The 15,229-nt window shown below is 33.9% G+C and overlaps 2 protein-coding genes across 7 annotated transcripts; both read right to left on the bottom strand.

Annotated features, from left to right (window-relative positions):
- Window positions 1-7,677: 7,677 nt before the first annotated feature.
- Window positions 7,678-14,949, bottom strand: LOC116031524 (inositol-pentakisphosphate 2-kinase-like). 6 transcript variants are annotated; one of them, XR_004100609.1, is made up of 10 exons: window positions 14,636-14,949; window positions 14,421-14,536; window positions 13,491-13,694; window positions 12,983-13,130; window positions 12,519-12,559; window positions 12,291-12,401; window positions 11,494-12,093; window positions 9,846-10,920; window positions 9,056-9,198; window positions 7,678-8,152 (listed from the first exon to the last, which is right to left on the bottom strand). XR_004100609.1 is itself a non-coding variant. In XM_031273748.1 (8 exons), exons 1-7 carry the CDS (start codon window positions 14,520-14,522, stop codon window positions 10,792-10,794), a joined length of 1,335 nt encoding a protein of 444 aa, XP_031129608.1. In that variant the 5' UTR covers window positions 14,523-14,949; the 3' UTR covers window positions 7,678-8,152; window positions 10,753-10,791. The 6 variants fall into 6 exon arrangements, 1 of the variants encoding a protein (XP_031129608.1); XR_004100606.1 differs by having other exon boundaries at window positions 14,421-14,949; XR_004100608.1 differs by having other exon boundaries at window positions 9,056-9,241; window positions 10,753-10,920; window positions 14,421-14,949.
- Window positions 7,772-8,363, bottom strand: LOC116033266 (heavy metal-associated isoprenylated plant protein 2-like). Its single transcript, XM_031276020.1, has 3 exons — window positions 8,346-8,363; window positions 8,226-8,237; window positions 7,772-8,152 (listed from the first exon to the last, which is right to left on the bottom strand). The coding sequence occupies exons 1-3, from the start codon at window positions 8,361-8,363 to the stop codon at window positions 7,772-7,774; spliced, it is 411 nt and encodes a 136-aa protein (XP_031131880.1).
- Window positions 14,950-15,229: the final 280 nt, after the last annotated feature.

Raw genomic sequence — 15,229 nt, 5'->3', positions numbered from 1 at the left:
AAATGGAAACTTAGCCTTTCAACGGGTGGGTGACTTAATTGGACGTCAAAGTTTAGAAGTCGCCACATTAGGAATCATAGGTCTAATTTGAGCAAGTGAGTGTTATAATCATTATCTTGACTTGTTTTTGAGACATTACGGATTTAAGAATTTAATTATTATTTTAGCCATTAAGAATTATAACTATTGTTTGGGTTAGTAAGGCTCAAAACAATTTTACGAGACATATAAGTAAGACTGATGATGTTCAGTTCATTTTAAAGTGGACCTTGAGATTATTTGGAAAGTTATAGAGTATGTTTAAGATTTCAAATTTATGGACTTGGAGTTTTTTTATTGTTCTTAGTCGTTAGAGGTAGTGTTTAGGTTAAATTAATTATAAAGAAGTCATGGAATATAGTTAGCATTATGCTAACATTAAGAGATCTCTGTTTAAGTTAAATTAATTATAAAGAAGTTATAGTTAGCATTATGCTAACATTAAGAGATCTCTACTGAGAAGATCATACAAAGGTACTGAGAATAAACATTGGGTTTGTTCATGAAGGACCTAAGTTGGAGAATTAAAATGTGGTAAACCAGCCCATAGCTGACCAGCCAAGGATCAAACCTCCAACCTCTTGGTTTTAGGTAGAACACTCTTACCACCTGGGCTGTCCTTACAGACGAATACTACTATGTTAAATAGAGGACATGTGAATATGATTCGTGTGTTTTGTTCTTTGATGAGGGTTGTGCTAGTATTTGCACCAAGTGGGAGAATGTAAGATTTTTTCCTAATAATATATATTATATATTATATATTATATATTAGGGTCATAATTAAGTGCATGTTGACTAGGCTTACTAAGTAGTTTGCTTGGACTGAATTACTAAAGGTTGTTATTCAACTAGACTTTGTGCCTAATATAATCATGGATTGATGGGGTACAGGATATTCATTATATAGCACATACAGTTACGGTACTCATATTGCTTAGTAGACACATATACACCATCTGTGGTTCTGAGTCTAGTATGGGAAAAAATGGCTAATGGTATACCGTCCAAGAGGCATCATACATCAAATGTGGTTGGAGATCAACGCTAATTCCGCTTCTGATACTACGAGGTTAGGTTTCTCGTAGAATATTTTGTATCATTAGATTACTTATATCTAACATAAGTATCATGTCATGTGCCTTCAATTAATCGATCAATTTGCTTTTAATTTGTTTACAATTACATAAACGATTAACTACATGTACAGAATGTTTCAGTTGCATGTACAAAATCTAGATATTATTTTTGGATCAGGATCCACAATCCAAGGTAGACCCTCCCTCACACACACACATATATATATATATATATATATGGAAAATATTTTGGAAGAGCATGTTCATCCCCCTTAATTTTGGCCTATTTGGAGTCCAGATGGCCGGAAGCTATAGAAAGTGCCGGGCCTTACTGCCTTCTTACATGCACTCGCAGTAGTGTTTTCTTGTTTTGAAGGTGCATGCACGAGGTTCATAGGCCGGTCTATATCTGCATTCTATCATCATTCTTCATAGGCCAGTCTATATCTGCATCATCATTCGTTCATAAACTCTTCAGCAATTTCAGCATGCTCCTCAATCCTAGCTAAGGTAAGTAGCAGCCATCATCACTCTGAATTGAAGCCACATCTCCATGCGACCCGGCCGCACTAAGCTAAGTCCATCCTTATGATTCATCATCAAACACTAATTTTGAATGCTATTATTTACTCTAACTTAGATGGATGGGTTGCCATCAACCTAGGATTTTTCCACAGCACAGCACACATTATCCTAACTCCTAAGATCAGAGGGTGTGATCGTTCAATCAGTTGTGATAAGAATATACGAAAATGCTCCTCGGGTGGATGTTGGGCTTTCATATATTTGTTAGGGTACACCGCGAAAAGGTTTAAAAAGCACAAAGGGACAAAATTCCGACCTGCCGGATTTCCTGCAACGATCAAATACCAACTACAGTCCTCAGCTCTACCAACTGAGCTAAGGCTCGAACTCTTGACCTCAAGATAACTTAGAAGCTAAGCTATGAGACCTACGCGCTAGCTAACTATGCCATCACCCCTTCACATTTGCTTAATATAAAGAAGCAAATATAATTCATTTCTACACTGGTTTATGGACGTCTATGGGTTTCACAGTAATTCCACTAATTTTGCCGAATGGCTGGAACACGTCTTGTGTTTAACTGATGTGCACCGTAAAATGCAGTATGTGGCCGTCCTTTGGGCAATATGAAAATCTCGTAATGTTACGTTGTCTGATCTGGAGTAATAGTTATTGGAACTTTGGAAATGTTCAGACAATATATGGCTTTGTCTCTATTTGAAGAGTGGTGTTACATTGCATGGATTTTGATGTTCCAGTAAGTGGAATGCTTGGTACCTCATCCTTCCTTGCATGATTATATTGTGCCCCCCAAACTCTTGCGATGATGTCAAGGCCTAGTACAGATCAGAGGATTCAAGCATGGTGGTGATCAGAGGATTCGTTGCATTGCATGGACAGTCCAAATTTGACGGAAGCTATGGCGGTTAAAGAAGCTCTATCCCTGGCGAAGGAAAGGTTGGCAAAAGGTAGGTTTGAGTCGGCTGTTTCTTGGTTTGTCAACTACTTCTTTTGAATGACTTGTCTCGGGATTACTCTTATGCTGGTTGTGTGATGAGGCGCTGTGTTTCCTCTTTAGACACTTTGAATCTATGTACGTTACATTTATTGGTCGATTAGCGAATATGTTAGCTCATTTTGTAGCTCGAGCAGCAGATTCTCAGTCTACTCTATTAGTTTGGTTACTTGATTTTTTCAGTATTTCGTGTCTCTAATTTTTAATTCTCATTCTTCATTTCTCTAATTTTTCACTTCTTCAATTTCTAATTTCATTTTTCAAATTCTATTTTTAGATAAAATTAAATTTAATACCGTAATACTAAATGTGCAAAAATTAATAAAAGCATATTACTAAATAAATTACAACTATTACAAATAAAATATGCAAAATCTCATTGATTACAATCCACCTTATAACATTTGCAATGTCTTCCTCAAACCTCATGCATAACATATTGCTGACTTTCTAAGACATATCGACCTAACTCTTTAGGTTCATTTGCACCACTACTCCCACCACTACTAGGTATTTCCATGTTATATTCATTCCCTCTCATAGTCGCTAAATAATTGATCCATTACATCATGCACCCGTGTAAAATTGTTCAATAAGCAAGGGGATATGGAATTGTCTTCAAAATGGGTAACCATGAATGTATTTAAGAATTGGAAACCTCGCTTTTAGTAATCTAAAACACCTTTCTATGACATTACTCAAGGACGAGCGTCGATAGTTGACTAGAGCTTGTTTATTTCGTATTCTTTCTCATGCACATAATTCATTTATATGAATTCTTGATTTGATCTAGTCCCCTAGTGTGCTTTACTGCAATTTTAGTGCATTGACGGCTTGACGCAGTGCACCTTGAAAAACAAAACCAAATCCTCCTTTCCAAAAAGACAATGATAATAGGGATAATTTCTCATTTGTGTTATTGAATATATACTATAAATTAGGTGTACTATTTCAACAATGCCTAATGCGTGATTCAAATTAATTAACCAAAATTCATCTTAAATTTTATATTATATTTTTTTAATACACTCTAACATATTTATAGTATATGTTTAATAATTATGTCAATTTTGATTGGGGTGGGGTTCGAACCTAAGACCTTCATTATGAAAATAAATGAGTAAGTTAAGAATAATAAATAGTTAACGGAATATTCCGTTACTAAAGTTTACACTGACGGAATACAATGATATTTAGGAAAAATAAATGATGATATAATAGAGGGTAAAATAGGAAAAATTATTCTTAAAACAATACTAAAACCAAAATAATATGAACCATTCATTTCAACAAAAATTTACACAAATATTTTTTAGTTCCCGTTAGGGTCATTGGCTGTTATTAGATTTGTAGATAGATTCATACCGGATATACTATTAGGCATCAAGTAAAAGATCTATTTTTATTTTTCAATAGCAATTTAGGGTTGCGAAAAGCAATAAGATACTACTGTTTGCAACCGCAAATTGTTACGTTGTTGCGAACAGCAATTCGCTGTTTGTAGAAGCTTGCTATTAAAAATTTTAAAAATTCTATTACAAATATAAACATAAAAAGAACAAAAATCAAAATATACAAGTATTTATACGAATATTACAAAACATATACTACGATTTGACAGATAAAATTTTTGCTTTGTTTCGGGTATTTAGGGGGGGAGGGAGGAAAGTTAGTAGAAAAAGTTTAGAAGTTAGGGATAAAAAGTTCATAGAACGAATAAAAATCAAAATATACAAGTATTTATACAAATATTATGAAACATATAGTAAAATTTGACGATGATAGATAAAAGGTTTGCTTTGTTCATGTATTTAGGGAGAAAAAGTTATAGATGAAAGTTTAGTAGTTAGGGAGAAAAAAATTCATAGAGAAAGTTTAGAAGTTTGGAGTCTGTAGAATGAATTTCAACTAAATTTAAAGGTAATATCATTTTTCACTAATTGATATAATATTACCAGAAAAATGATATATAGTCCGATAATACTCAAAACATAATACTCACTTTTGTTTTTACCTATTTGTGTCTTCTATTAGGAAGATACAAACAATAATGAAGAAAAAAATAATGTGTAGAATTTTTAAAGAAAGAAAAGGCTTGTAAAGTTTAGGAGAGAGAAAAGGTTTGTAGAGTTTAAGCATGAAGAAAATATATGATAATGAAAAAATAATAATTTATTGAATTTAGGTATAAGGTTTATAGAGTTTAAATAGGGAGGAAAAGAAATAGAGTTTAGATAGATAGAAAGCATTCAGAGTTGGTAGGAACTAAGGAAGAAAGTTTAGAAATCATGAAGTTGAGGGATGGATTTCAACTATTTATATTTGAGAGAAAAAAGTCTACAAAAGTCCTCAAATAAAGAAGTCTATAAAAGTTCACAACATTTTAATAGCACCCGACTTTTTTTTTTTGAGTACTACTGACTCTGTTACAATATAGTATCTGTTCATAGCTACTTTCTCAACCTACTGAAGCACAAAGAGTCAACAGTTGCCTCCACTGAGACTCGAACTCACTCCACCAGGACACCGGTGCCACTAAAAGTCTTAATCGAATATCACCTGACTTTTAAAGACTCTTTAAAAATCGTAATAGAATGCCGTTCAACTTTTAAAGACTCCCTAAAAATTTGAATTACACTTTTCTAAATTTTTAAAGTTCATAAAAGTCTATTAAAGTATATTATATATATACTCCGTATAATAGAATTTTCTTCTTGACTAAGCTAATACAGAGTTTACAAAAGAATTTTTACATACTAAAAATCTCAAGTTACTCTCTTGGTGAATTTATAATAAAAACAATCTAAAAATTTTGACATCTTTTTATATCTCAAATGTTCTGGTTTGATTACCCTTTGTTGCTCAGAAAGGATGAGTAAAGTCGTCAGCCTATAATGCTTCTTCAACTTCCTTTCCATTCCTCGGTTCTCTGGGGTTAATTGCAAATCCTTATACCATGGACGAAGGTTTACACTGCATTATAGACCTTGGTTCATGTGCATGTGTTTTGTATTGTTACTTTTTGTGTCTTGCGTTGTGAAATTTTGTACCTTAGAAGTATTAATTCTGTATCTATAACAAATTAGTAATTGTACCGTATATTATGAATTTATGTGTCTTGTGTTGTGAAATTATGTGTCTATGAACACAAATTATATATCTAAATTAGATTTGAAAATAAAAGAAAAATTGCATTTTTCGTCCCTAATAAGTCATAAAGTAATTGTAGAATTCGTCCCTGAGTGTTAATCATGCTCACTTTTCGTCAATAAGTTATCATTAACGTTGCACTTTTCGTCTTTTTGTACTTAATTTTCGTCCATGAATTATACTAAAATTGCAAATTTCGTCCCTAATTTTTTATTAGTAAAGGGGACGAAAAGTGAAACATCAATGATAACTTAAGGGACAAAAAGTAAGTATGACCAGCACTTAGGGAAGAATTCTACAATTACCTTGTAAGTTAAGGACGCAAAGTGTTATTTTTTCCATAAGTAAATATATAGCATGTATATATATATTTCGTGTTATGATTTTTGTGTCTTGTGTTATAAAATTTTGTATCTTACGAGTAAAAATTATGCACCTCGTTATTTCGATCCAAGGACCATAATGTTGTGCGGACCCTGGTCCATGATATAACAACATGTCCCAGCCTTTAGAACACGATAGTTTCGTTTACTTTCACGGACCTTCTTCAAACTGGCCTTTGGGCTTGGGCAAGCGAGGCATATTGTGTAGGCCATGGTAACTGTGTGGACCATACTATCAAATAATGTATATTCATTACACAAGTAATGTACTTTTAATATATTAAAATGTACATTGTATTCAGAAAAATACATTACTTAAGTACTAAAAGTATATTATTTTGTATAAATGTATTTTTAGTATATTAAATAATTTGCCAATATCATAACCACCATGCTAGCAACAATAGGCTCAGAGCTTGGCTACGACTGTCTCAAAGGAATTCAAAGCTCCCGTAGCAGTGAGCATTCCTGTGAGCCAGCCACCCAAAGGGTTTCTCACTTGGTGAATTTATCATAAAAATAATTTGAAAATTTTTTTAGTTGCACGCCTAAAAACGATAACGAGTGTTCCCTTATTTGTACTGACTCTCAAGTTTCTTATACGAAATTTTCTTATACGAAATTTAGGTTCCTAACAAGTCATACGAGGGTTATTGAAATGTTTTTAGAATTGAAGAAAAAAAAATGTTACAAAAGTGGTTTCAATATAAGAAAAATAAAATGTGAATTTCCTACTTTACCATTCTAATAATATAAAGTTTTTGGATTTTCTATTAAGTTGAAACGGAAACCAAACGTTAGGAACCAAACATACAACTTCACTCATAACTAAGAAATAAAAAATAAATACAATCATAATTAAAAGACTGAGTTAAAACTTAAGTATAACTTAGAAACGAAAGTACAATTTTTTCAAAAGTGTACTCCCTCTGTCCCATTTTATGTGTCAGGTTCTGTTAGCAAGACTTGACTGACCAATGATTTACAATTTAATTTTTCAAAATATTAAATTTAAAATTAGTATGTAAAATTTATATATTTAAAAACTATATTAAAAGTACCATTAAACACACAAAAGATTAAAAATTATAACAAAATGTTAATAGACATAAACCAAGAAGATCAAGGTTATTTGACCAACGAATAGTAAATAAAACAGGTAAAATGAAACAGATGAAGTAATACTTTCGAAACTAATCCCAACCCACCCAAACCTATCATTTTAGTCATTGGTTGAACTTCTAATCCTATTTTGTTTTTAATCCAACAGAACTCAATGATCACAAAATCAGAGATTGCTGCATTATATCAACTATTATTGTGTCACCACCAAATTGTAAACAAGAGCAGTATCATGAAACTAAATGCAGCAATTTCACAAGCAGTAATTTTAGTCAGAGACAATAGCTTCCAACTAGAGCAACTTGGCACGATGTATCTAAATTCTAATGCAGAAATATTTATATTATGTGACGATGGATGCAAGTCGCAAAGAATGGTTGATGATAGATTGATTAGATTCAGATCACAAATAGCCATAGATGGGAGATTTATAAACAGAAAATTATAAGAAACTTTGATCATAAGATGTTACAATGACTATAGTGATCTTCCCCTATAGCATACCAGACATGACATCTCTGACAAGTAGTACTGGGAAGAGAACAAACAGCATCTTTTTTCTCATCTTTCTTCTCATCTTTCTTAGCATCCTTCTTCTCATCTTTCTTCTCTTCTTTCTTCTTTTCCTGCTCGGGAGGGCCTATACTTGTTATTTGCGCAGATCTTCTGAATTTCCTAACTTGTTTGATGATACATATTGGATCAGCCTCGCCAATCACTGTCACTGTACTTTTGACAACATCAAGGGCAATGGAGTTAATCCCTTCTACTCTTGATATTAACTTCATCACCTTAAATCTGCACTTTGAACAACGAAGATCCACTGACACCACTGTTTTCTGCAACAAAAAATTACAAACAGAGTTGGTTTCCTTGGACCTTTCTTGACTTAGGCATTTAAATGAACTTTACGCGAACTGCAGGCTGTCAGTATGGAACCAGAAATAATCACAAAATCACAAAATGTCTAAATAGACATAAAAATTACACAACAAAGTATTCCACTAAAACAAATAAGTAATATGCTAGAACCTTTAAAGGCAATGACATGATGTCAAAAGCAATGAATGTCCAAGAAACTGCTTTATGATGTTCTGAAGTTTATTTATAGGTTGTTCTATTTATAAATTGCTTTATGTCGGTCTCTCTCAGTTATGCTCATGGTAAATTGTTAACCACTTCTCTTAAGTACTAGTTTGTTCTCTCTAGAATCCTTTTAACAGTCTGGCACGACACTTAAATGGAATGTCAGTGGTAGTTGGTGAATAGAAGTAAATGCATTGTCTGAATTTTTCTTCATGGTATAACCTATTGCTAACATCTACATTTATTAGTTTCCTCCCCCACCCTGCCCCCATTCTGTTCCCTCCAACCCCATCTACCAGAATATCACAGCATCTACATTTATCTCTACTTGCAAGTGGAAACTTCACTTAAATAGTTCACTTGTTTTAGATTAAATAATTTTGCCAACAAAATGTATATTCCTCAGCTTAATAACAAAGATGTAATTTCATATCAAGTTTTAAAGCAAAACCAGAGTGACTAATTTTATTGTCCAGGCCAATAACTTAAGTGGCACTACTGAGAAGGGCATATTATGATTGAAGCCATCAGATTTATGTTTAAAGTAGATGGCTATTCAGACAAGCATTTTACACTCATGAGAATATTTTTGTCTAAAACATTTTCAGCTTATGTAGGATGTGTTTTTAGCTTAAATATTAGTAGTAATCATGTACCTTGCTGATTCAAGTACAGAATACTCCTGACTTTGAAGCAAGCCCTCCTAGCTTTTCCATGTATCCATTTTGCTTGAGGCAATAACTCCTCGGATTGAGAGTTTTAAATGAGAGAAGCATGCTGAACCATCAGACTCTTCCAGCTATATCTCCCAAAAGAAATGCAATTATGAAGTAATTTTGTACCTTGTGACAGAAGTCACAGAACTCAGAAGACTTATCAAATAGATTATACTTCTTGGTTCTCAATAATTCAATTATACATTCTAACTGTATCTTCAAACCTTCAATAAATTTTAGATGTGTTTATGCACAACATTTTTATAAATGAGCTAAAAAGTAAAGAACATCCTACTATTTGGGAGTCCATACCAGACAAAGTCCCATGATAAACAGCAAATTCCCTCTCTTGACCTTCTCTCTGAATTTATTTTTGGAAGGCAGAAAAGGACTGCTTTCTAGTCTAGTCTAGGTAAATAAGAGCTCGCAAATAGCCACTAAAATAATGCAACTAAATGAGACAACCTCCAATACCAGTTCCTCTAAGTGTTCACACAAATGCTGGATGAAGAAATTCTGAAATTCTTGCATAAACTAATGGAGATTACAGCAGCATATATACAACCTACTCTAATAAAGGAAAGAACTAACTAACTTAATTCTTTCCTTAAAATCTGGTAACTGAAAATCAAGAAATTGAGAATGTATTGGAGTAATGGAATTAGTATTCTTGGATTAGCAAGTTTCAAGCAAAGGGAAACCCAAATCCAATTGTATAAAAAACTGTTACCTCTACAGGAAGTCATTGATTAGCACAAATTATGAGAGAGCAAAGGAAAGATCAGAATCTTTGATTAATGAGGACAGCCTAAATTGCATAACAGAACAGCATCTTTTCTAATAAAGAAAATAATGTTTCCCTGAGGACGGAATTTCATGTTCACTTCCTACTTCTTCCTCTCTCTTGTGCCTCCATATGTCTACCAATTTTGCACGCCTCTCCCTAAAGCAATGAAATCACTTTCAATGTATATTTATTCTAACTACACCTCTTGTAAAGCAATGATTTTCCAAAGCCATATTGGTAGTTGTATTTAAATTAGTCAAAACTTGATTTACAGGTTAAACTTAATTGTATATAGATTGCTCTTCCTTGAATATTCACATTTTCCTTCCTTGGCCATGGATCGGATGATACAAATCAGGCAGGAAAGGAAAGTAATCAAATAATCATTCATGTGGCAAAATTCAAGGAAGCATATAATCAAGGATTGACTGATTATCTAATTCTTTGCTTATTTTATAGAGCATGTAATTAGGGATTGATTGATTATGTAATAAATAATTGATGCTCCTTCCTTATTTTACATATGGTAATACATTATAAACAGGGAGACCCTGTTAGAAGAGAGGGCATCCGGCGGAATTGGAACAATTAGCTCTAAGTAGCAGAGGGCAAGAATTCATTCTTGTTGGAGGGATATTCTTAAAATCCCCTTGTTTTTTTTCCTTTGTGTTTTACTGTATAATATCATAATCCCCTAAATTTCTTGGTTCAAATTCATCATGTCTCTTTACTCTTATAAATGGACACTATCCACAACCAATAAAACTTCAATTAACAAACACAAACAGGAAGAATCAGAGAAATCATCAAGGTTACTAAAGAATATGCTCCAAACATTTCAATCAGTTACCAGAACATCTTTGTACACAGTATCTTCTGCAGCAATGAATTAATATGAACAAGCCATCCCCTTTCCTGAATTTACCATCTTTACATAACTGCTGACTATCTTCTTGTCCAATTCATAGTAGTACTCCATCTTTTTTAGAGGTTTCAGGTCCAGGTCAATGAAAGATGCCTAACAATTTGCAGCAATAATGATCATCAATACAACAATAATCGAAACTATACAGCATAATTCCAAAAGGGCAGCATGATCAAGTGGACAATCACAATTATTTTCTAACACAGTAGCCAGCATCAACAAAGTCTGCAATGAATGTATGACATGAAATCAAACTCAAGTGAGCAAACCACTACATACAGAAATGACAAAACACCTTGGCACTAGAAAACTTATGATGCTGATACCATTTCACTTAATGAGTTCTTTCAGATAATGAAGTGAAACCTCCATGTTGCTGCATATCTTCAAAAGTGAAACCTTTTTCATCATTGGTAGCCTTGATAGATTAATTGATTTATAATTTCTCACTGACAACATGCTACATCCTGTTGGATTTGTTGTTCCATGGGTAATGTAATTATTTGCTTACCCTCTACCCTCAAATACTAAGGCTATGTTTCAGACTTTCAATTATAGGGCATACTGAAATAATTGGGTGCCTAGAATTTTGATGACAGAAGTTTCAAAATCCCATTTCAATTCAGATTTATAAAATCCAAATTGCAGAAGAGAAAAATGATATACCTTGTAATCAAAATTTTGGTTGGTGGACTTTAAGGAGACAAGACTATATGAAGATTCCCGTTTCCCATCTTCTCGAGGTCTAAAACTAATCATCATACTCAAGTCCTTTGCAGTAGCAGCTATTAAATAGTCCCTCAATATCTTCCAACTTTCTTCCATTGAAATAGAATGCAAGGTGTTAAACCTTTTTGACAAGTCATTGCCTAAATCTCTGCAAACCATACAGGGCTGAGAAATAACATTGTAATACACATGAATTGCACCCTCAATGTCAAAAATATCAAGCTTCTGGACTTCAAGAAGTCGATTTAGTAATCCTGAACTGAAAACTGCCTCAGATATGAGCTCAAGAAAAAATTCCGTACGCATCCCTTCTTCTTTTGCAAAAATTATATTCTTGAGTGCATCTTCAAATGCCTGACCAGCTTTAGAATTTGTAGATTCTGCACCACCACCAAAGCCCCCGAATATGAGACCACCATTCACAAAAACTCGAAAGTTATTCTGTGGGGTCATAAAAAGATCCTTGATTGCTTTGTCTAATCTGTCTTTAGACCTAGAGAACATATCAAGTGGATCATATCCACTTATATATGATATCTGAAAGGATTGTAAAAGACAAATCATAAGAAACGCATTAATGTAAAAATGGGGGCAGCATGATTAAGACTAAATAATGGACTTAAGATGGTCAACAGAGAAAATAAACACAAGAAAAGGTGCCGATCATGTATCAGGTAGAATTCATGGGGAAAAAAATTTCAGAACATTATTTGGTGCATTGATGTATTCATTACCTTCCCTTGATGAAACTTCAGAGCCTGGTGCATCTTGAAACGAGTGGTTCTCCTTTTAAGAGCATTACTTTCTATAATAAATTCTGAAACTGGAAGGAACCCACATTTGGGCTACATTCAGAAAAATGGAAAAGAAACAAGGTATTATTATAGAATTAGAGACGAATGAAGAGAAAGAACTACAACACTATGGTAGAAAAGAATAATGAACAAAAACATTTAAGGCACCTTTATTTCAACGCATATGCACAGTTCCTCTTGAGGTGTAACTGAAAGGAAGAGAGATATGCAAGTCATCATAATGATCAGACACAGATTGAGATGTCGATAATATACCAAAGTATATGTAATCATTTTAACCATGACAGACGAAAGCTATCCAGTATTGCAAGAACAAAACTTATTGCTTGGATTTGTAAAGTGAAACATAGTTACAATTGTCTATGCTAAGGATTTGTGCACTTTTCAACAAACAATTTACTCCATAATATTTCTAAAGTAAATCTTTGAGATGGCATGGAGTTTTAGATTAATTGCAGTGGTTATGATCAACAAACTACAGAGAGAATATTTAGTATTTTTGCTCTAATGCATAACATAAATTCAAATGCTCATTAACAAGTAGCATTATGTTAATGTTATACCATGGGTAGCTACTCACAACCAAAGGAAAGAGAAAAAGGCATTATTACCATGGGGAAATATTGAATGATCAGACATCAGTAAAATAGAATCACTCCGGAGATTGACCTTAGCAGCATCAACCCGCCAAGTAGGGCGCTTGCGAAGGACATTCTTTTCAACTTCCTCTAGAAATTCTCTGGATACAAGGATGCGAATCTGACAATACAAAGGACAGATAAGCAAAGACCTTTAACCATGCTGCTAAGCACCGGAAATCCAATCATGAAGATAACTAGAAAAGCTAGTATTCATTTTTCAAATTCAATGTCTTAGAGAATTCCACTTTTTAAATTTTTATTTTTTTTAAAGAATGCAGGTTAGCTCAGTGCATATACCATAAACAAGTTTAAAGAATATTATTACCAATATAGTCAATGGTATTCAAGAAAATGGGCTATAGAGATGGTCATAGTTGCACTCCAAAGAAATATGGACAAAACAGAGGTGTCAAGAATAAAAGCATACACAAGGACAGACATGGATGTTGGCACTTGATACAAATTTACAGTAACATACCCCAGCATCAACATGCTCAGAACCCAATAATGGGCACATTACATGCTGGACAAAGAAGTGCTCTGCAATCTCCCTAGTAGGGGCTGATGCAAGCTCTTTCACATCTTTCCAAAGGATGATTTCATGCATGGTTAGACCTGGATGACCATTCTCATTTTCAGACCCATTTGTTGGAACCTTTTGTATCCTCAAAACTTTTCCAAGCTACATAGAAGAAAGGGAAGAGTTGCAGTTATACACCCAAGATGGTTTTGTAAGGGGGGAAGAAAGAGCAATCATATTATCAAATGAATCAGTGTTCTGTATCCTTCTGTTCCCTTCTATTGTGCCTAGTTGGAAATGAATTTTTTTTTATTAGTGATAGAGGTATTTGGATAGGTAAAATTAACAACCTAGCAGATATATGACAAGGAAAGCACCAAAAGCCAAAAAGAGCCCCAAAAAATGATCAATTAGTAAATTTCTAGTCATGAAAAGCCTTTCAAGTAAGGATCACCAATTAACCCTTCTGCTCTCATACATTTTTTTCCTTATAACTCAATGAGCATGGATTGGATAAATGGGGAAATATTTGCCAACAATATCAGTCTGGCAATATTTTAACTAAACAATGATGAGTCATTAACCTTTCAGCATCTATTGTCCACATCATCGCATGAAACGTAAACAAAGAAAAGAAAATTACCAAAAAAAAAATATAGCACGAAGTAAATCTTTATCAAAACTCCGGATAAAATTGAAGATTGACAACTACAAAAGAGCAGATACTTTCAATACAAAGCCATCCTAAACAATATTAAAATGGAACAATTACCTAGCTAGTAATATTGAAATACAGATAAAAGTGCTCTCCAAATAAACTATAACTCAATCTCTCTGTATGAATGAAGCAAATCTTTTATAGATAAGTAGACGAGAAAGAAAACGTACAAAATGTGGAGAGGTTCCACGATAAGAAAGAACCAGATTGACAGCTCCTTCGCCTCTATAAGACCATTCTCTCGCGTCTTTCACGTCTAAAACGATCGCCATTCTACTGAGTGTACCTAAGATTGGAAATGTGCATGGGAGGTTTAGGATTCAGTGCGGGCTAAACCGTAGATATTCTCCGAGTTGGAGACCGGATACACGGAATAGTACCCCACCGATGATAATGCAAAGTGTTAGCAGTGTTAGGCTTGGTGTTCCGACGCTGCGAGCCCGACGGTGACAAGCGAATCGGCCATGGCAAGCTAAAACGGGCGAGTCGGCGATGGCTGGCTGTGACCGACGAGGGCGAGGCGGATACTGGGCTCCTGGCGACGGACGACGGTGGTTGTGATTGTGCTTGTGCAGCGACAGCAATGTAAACTCCGTTAAGGCTGGGAAGCTTACAAGTTACAAGCTTAGGCGACTTGCGGACTGCGTGAAGCGTGAGGCCATAAGAGTGCAAGCTTTTTACTCTAAGGTAGGGTTTAGGAATTATTAAGAATGAAATTAGGAAAACAAGCAATTCCCCCGAGCTATGCACAAAATATATTGGCAAAAAAACTTAGGGTGACACCGTCTCACCGTGAGATGGGTCGGATCGAGACAATATGAAAATGTGATATTTATACACACAAATGTCATACTTATCTGCTCAAATGTAATACTAATTATGAATAAAATTTTATTACTTATAATGGTATATATAATGTAATGCTTTTAAGAGAAAATATAATATTTTTTACATTTCGATTAAAAAGTACTCTCAGTGT

This window comes from Ipomoea triloba, chromosome 10, assembly GCF_003576645.1.
Source record: "Ipomoea triloba cultivar NCNSP0323 chromosome 10, ASM357664v1".
NCBI classification, from domain to species: domain Eukaryota; kingdom Viridiplantae; phylum Streptophyta; class Magnoliopsida; order Solanales; family Convolvulaceae; genus Ipomoea; species Ipomoea triloba.
This window is presented reverse-complemented; position numbering and strand designations above follow the sequence as displayed.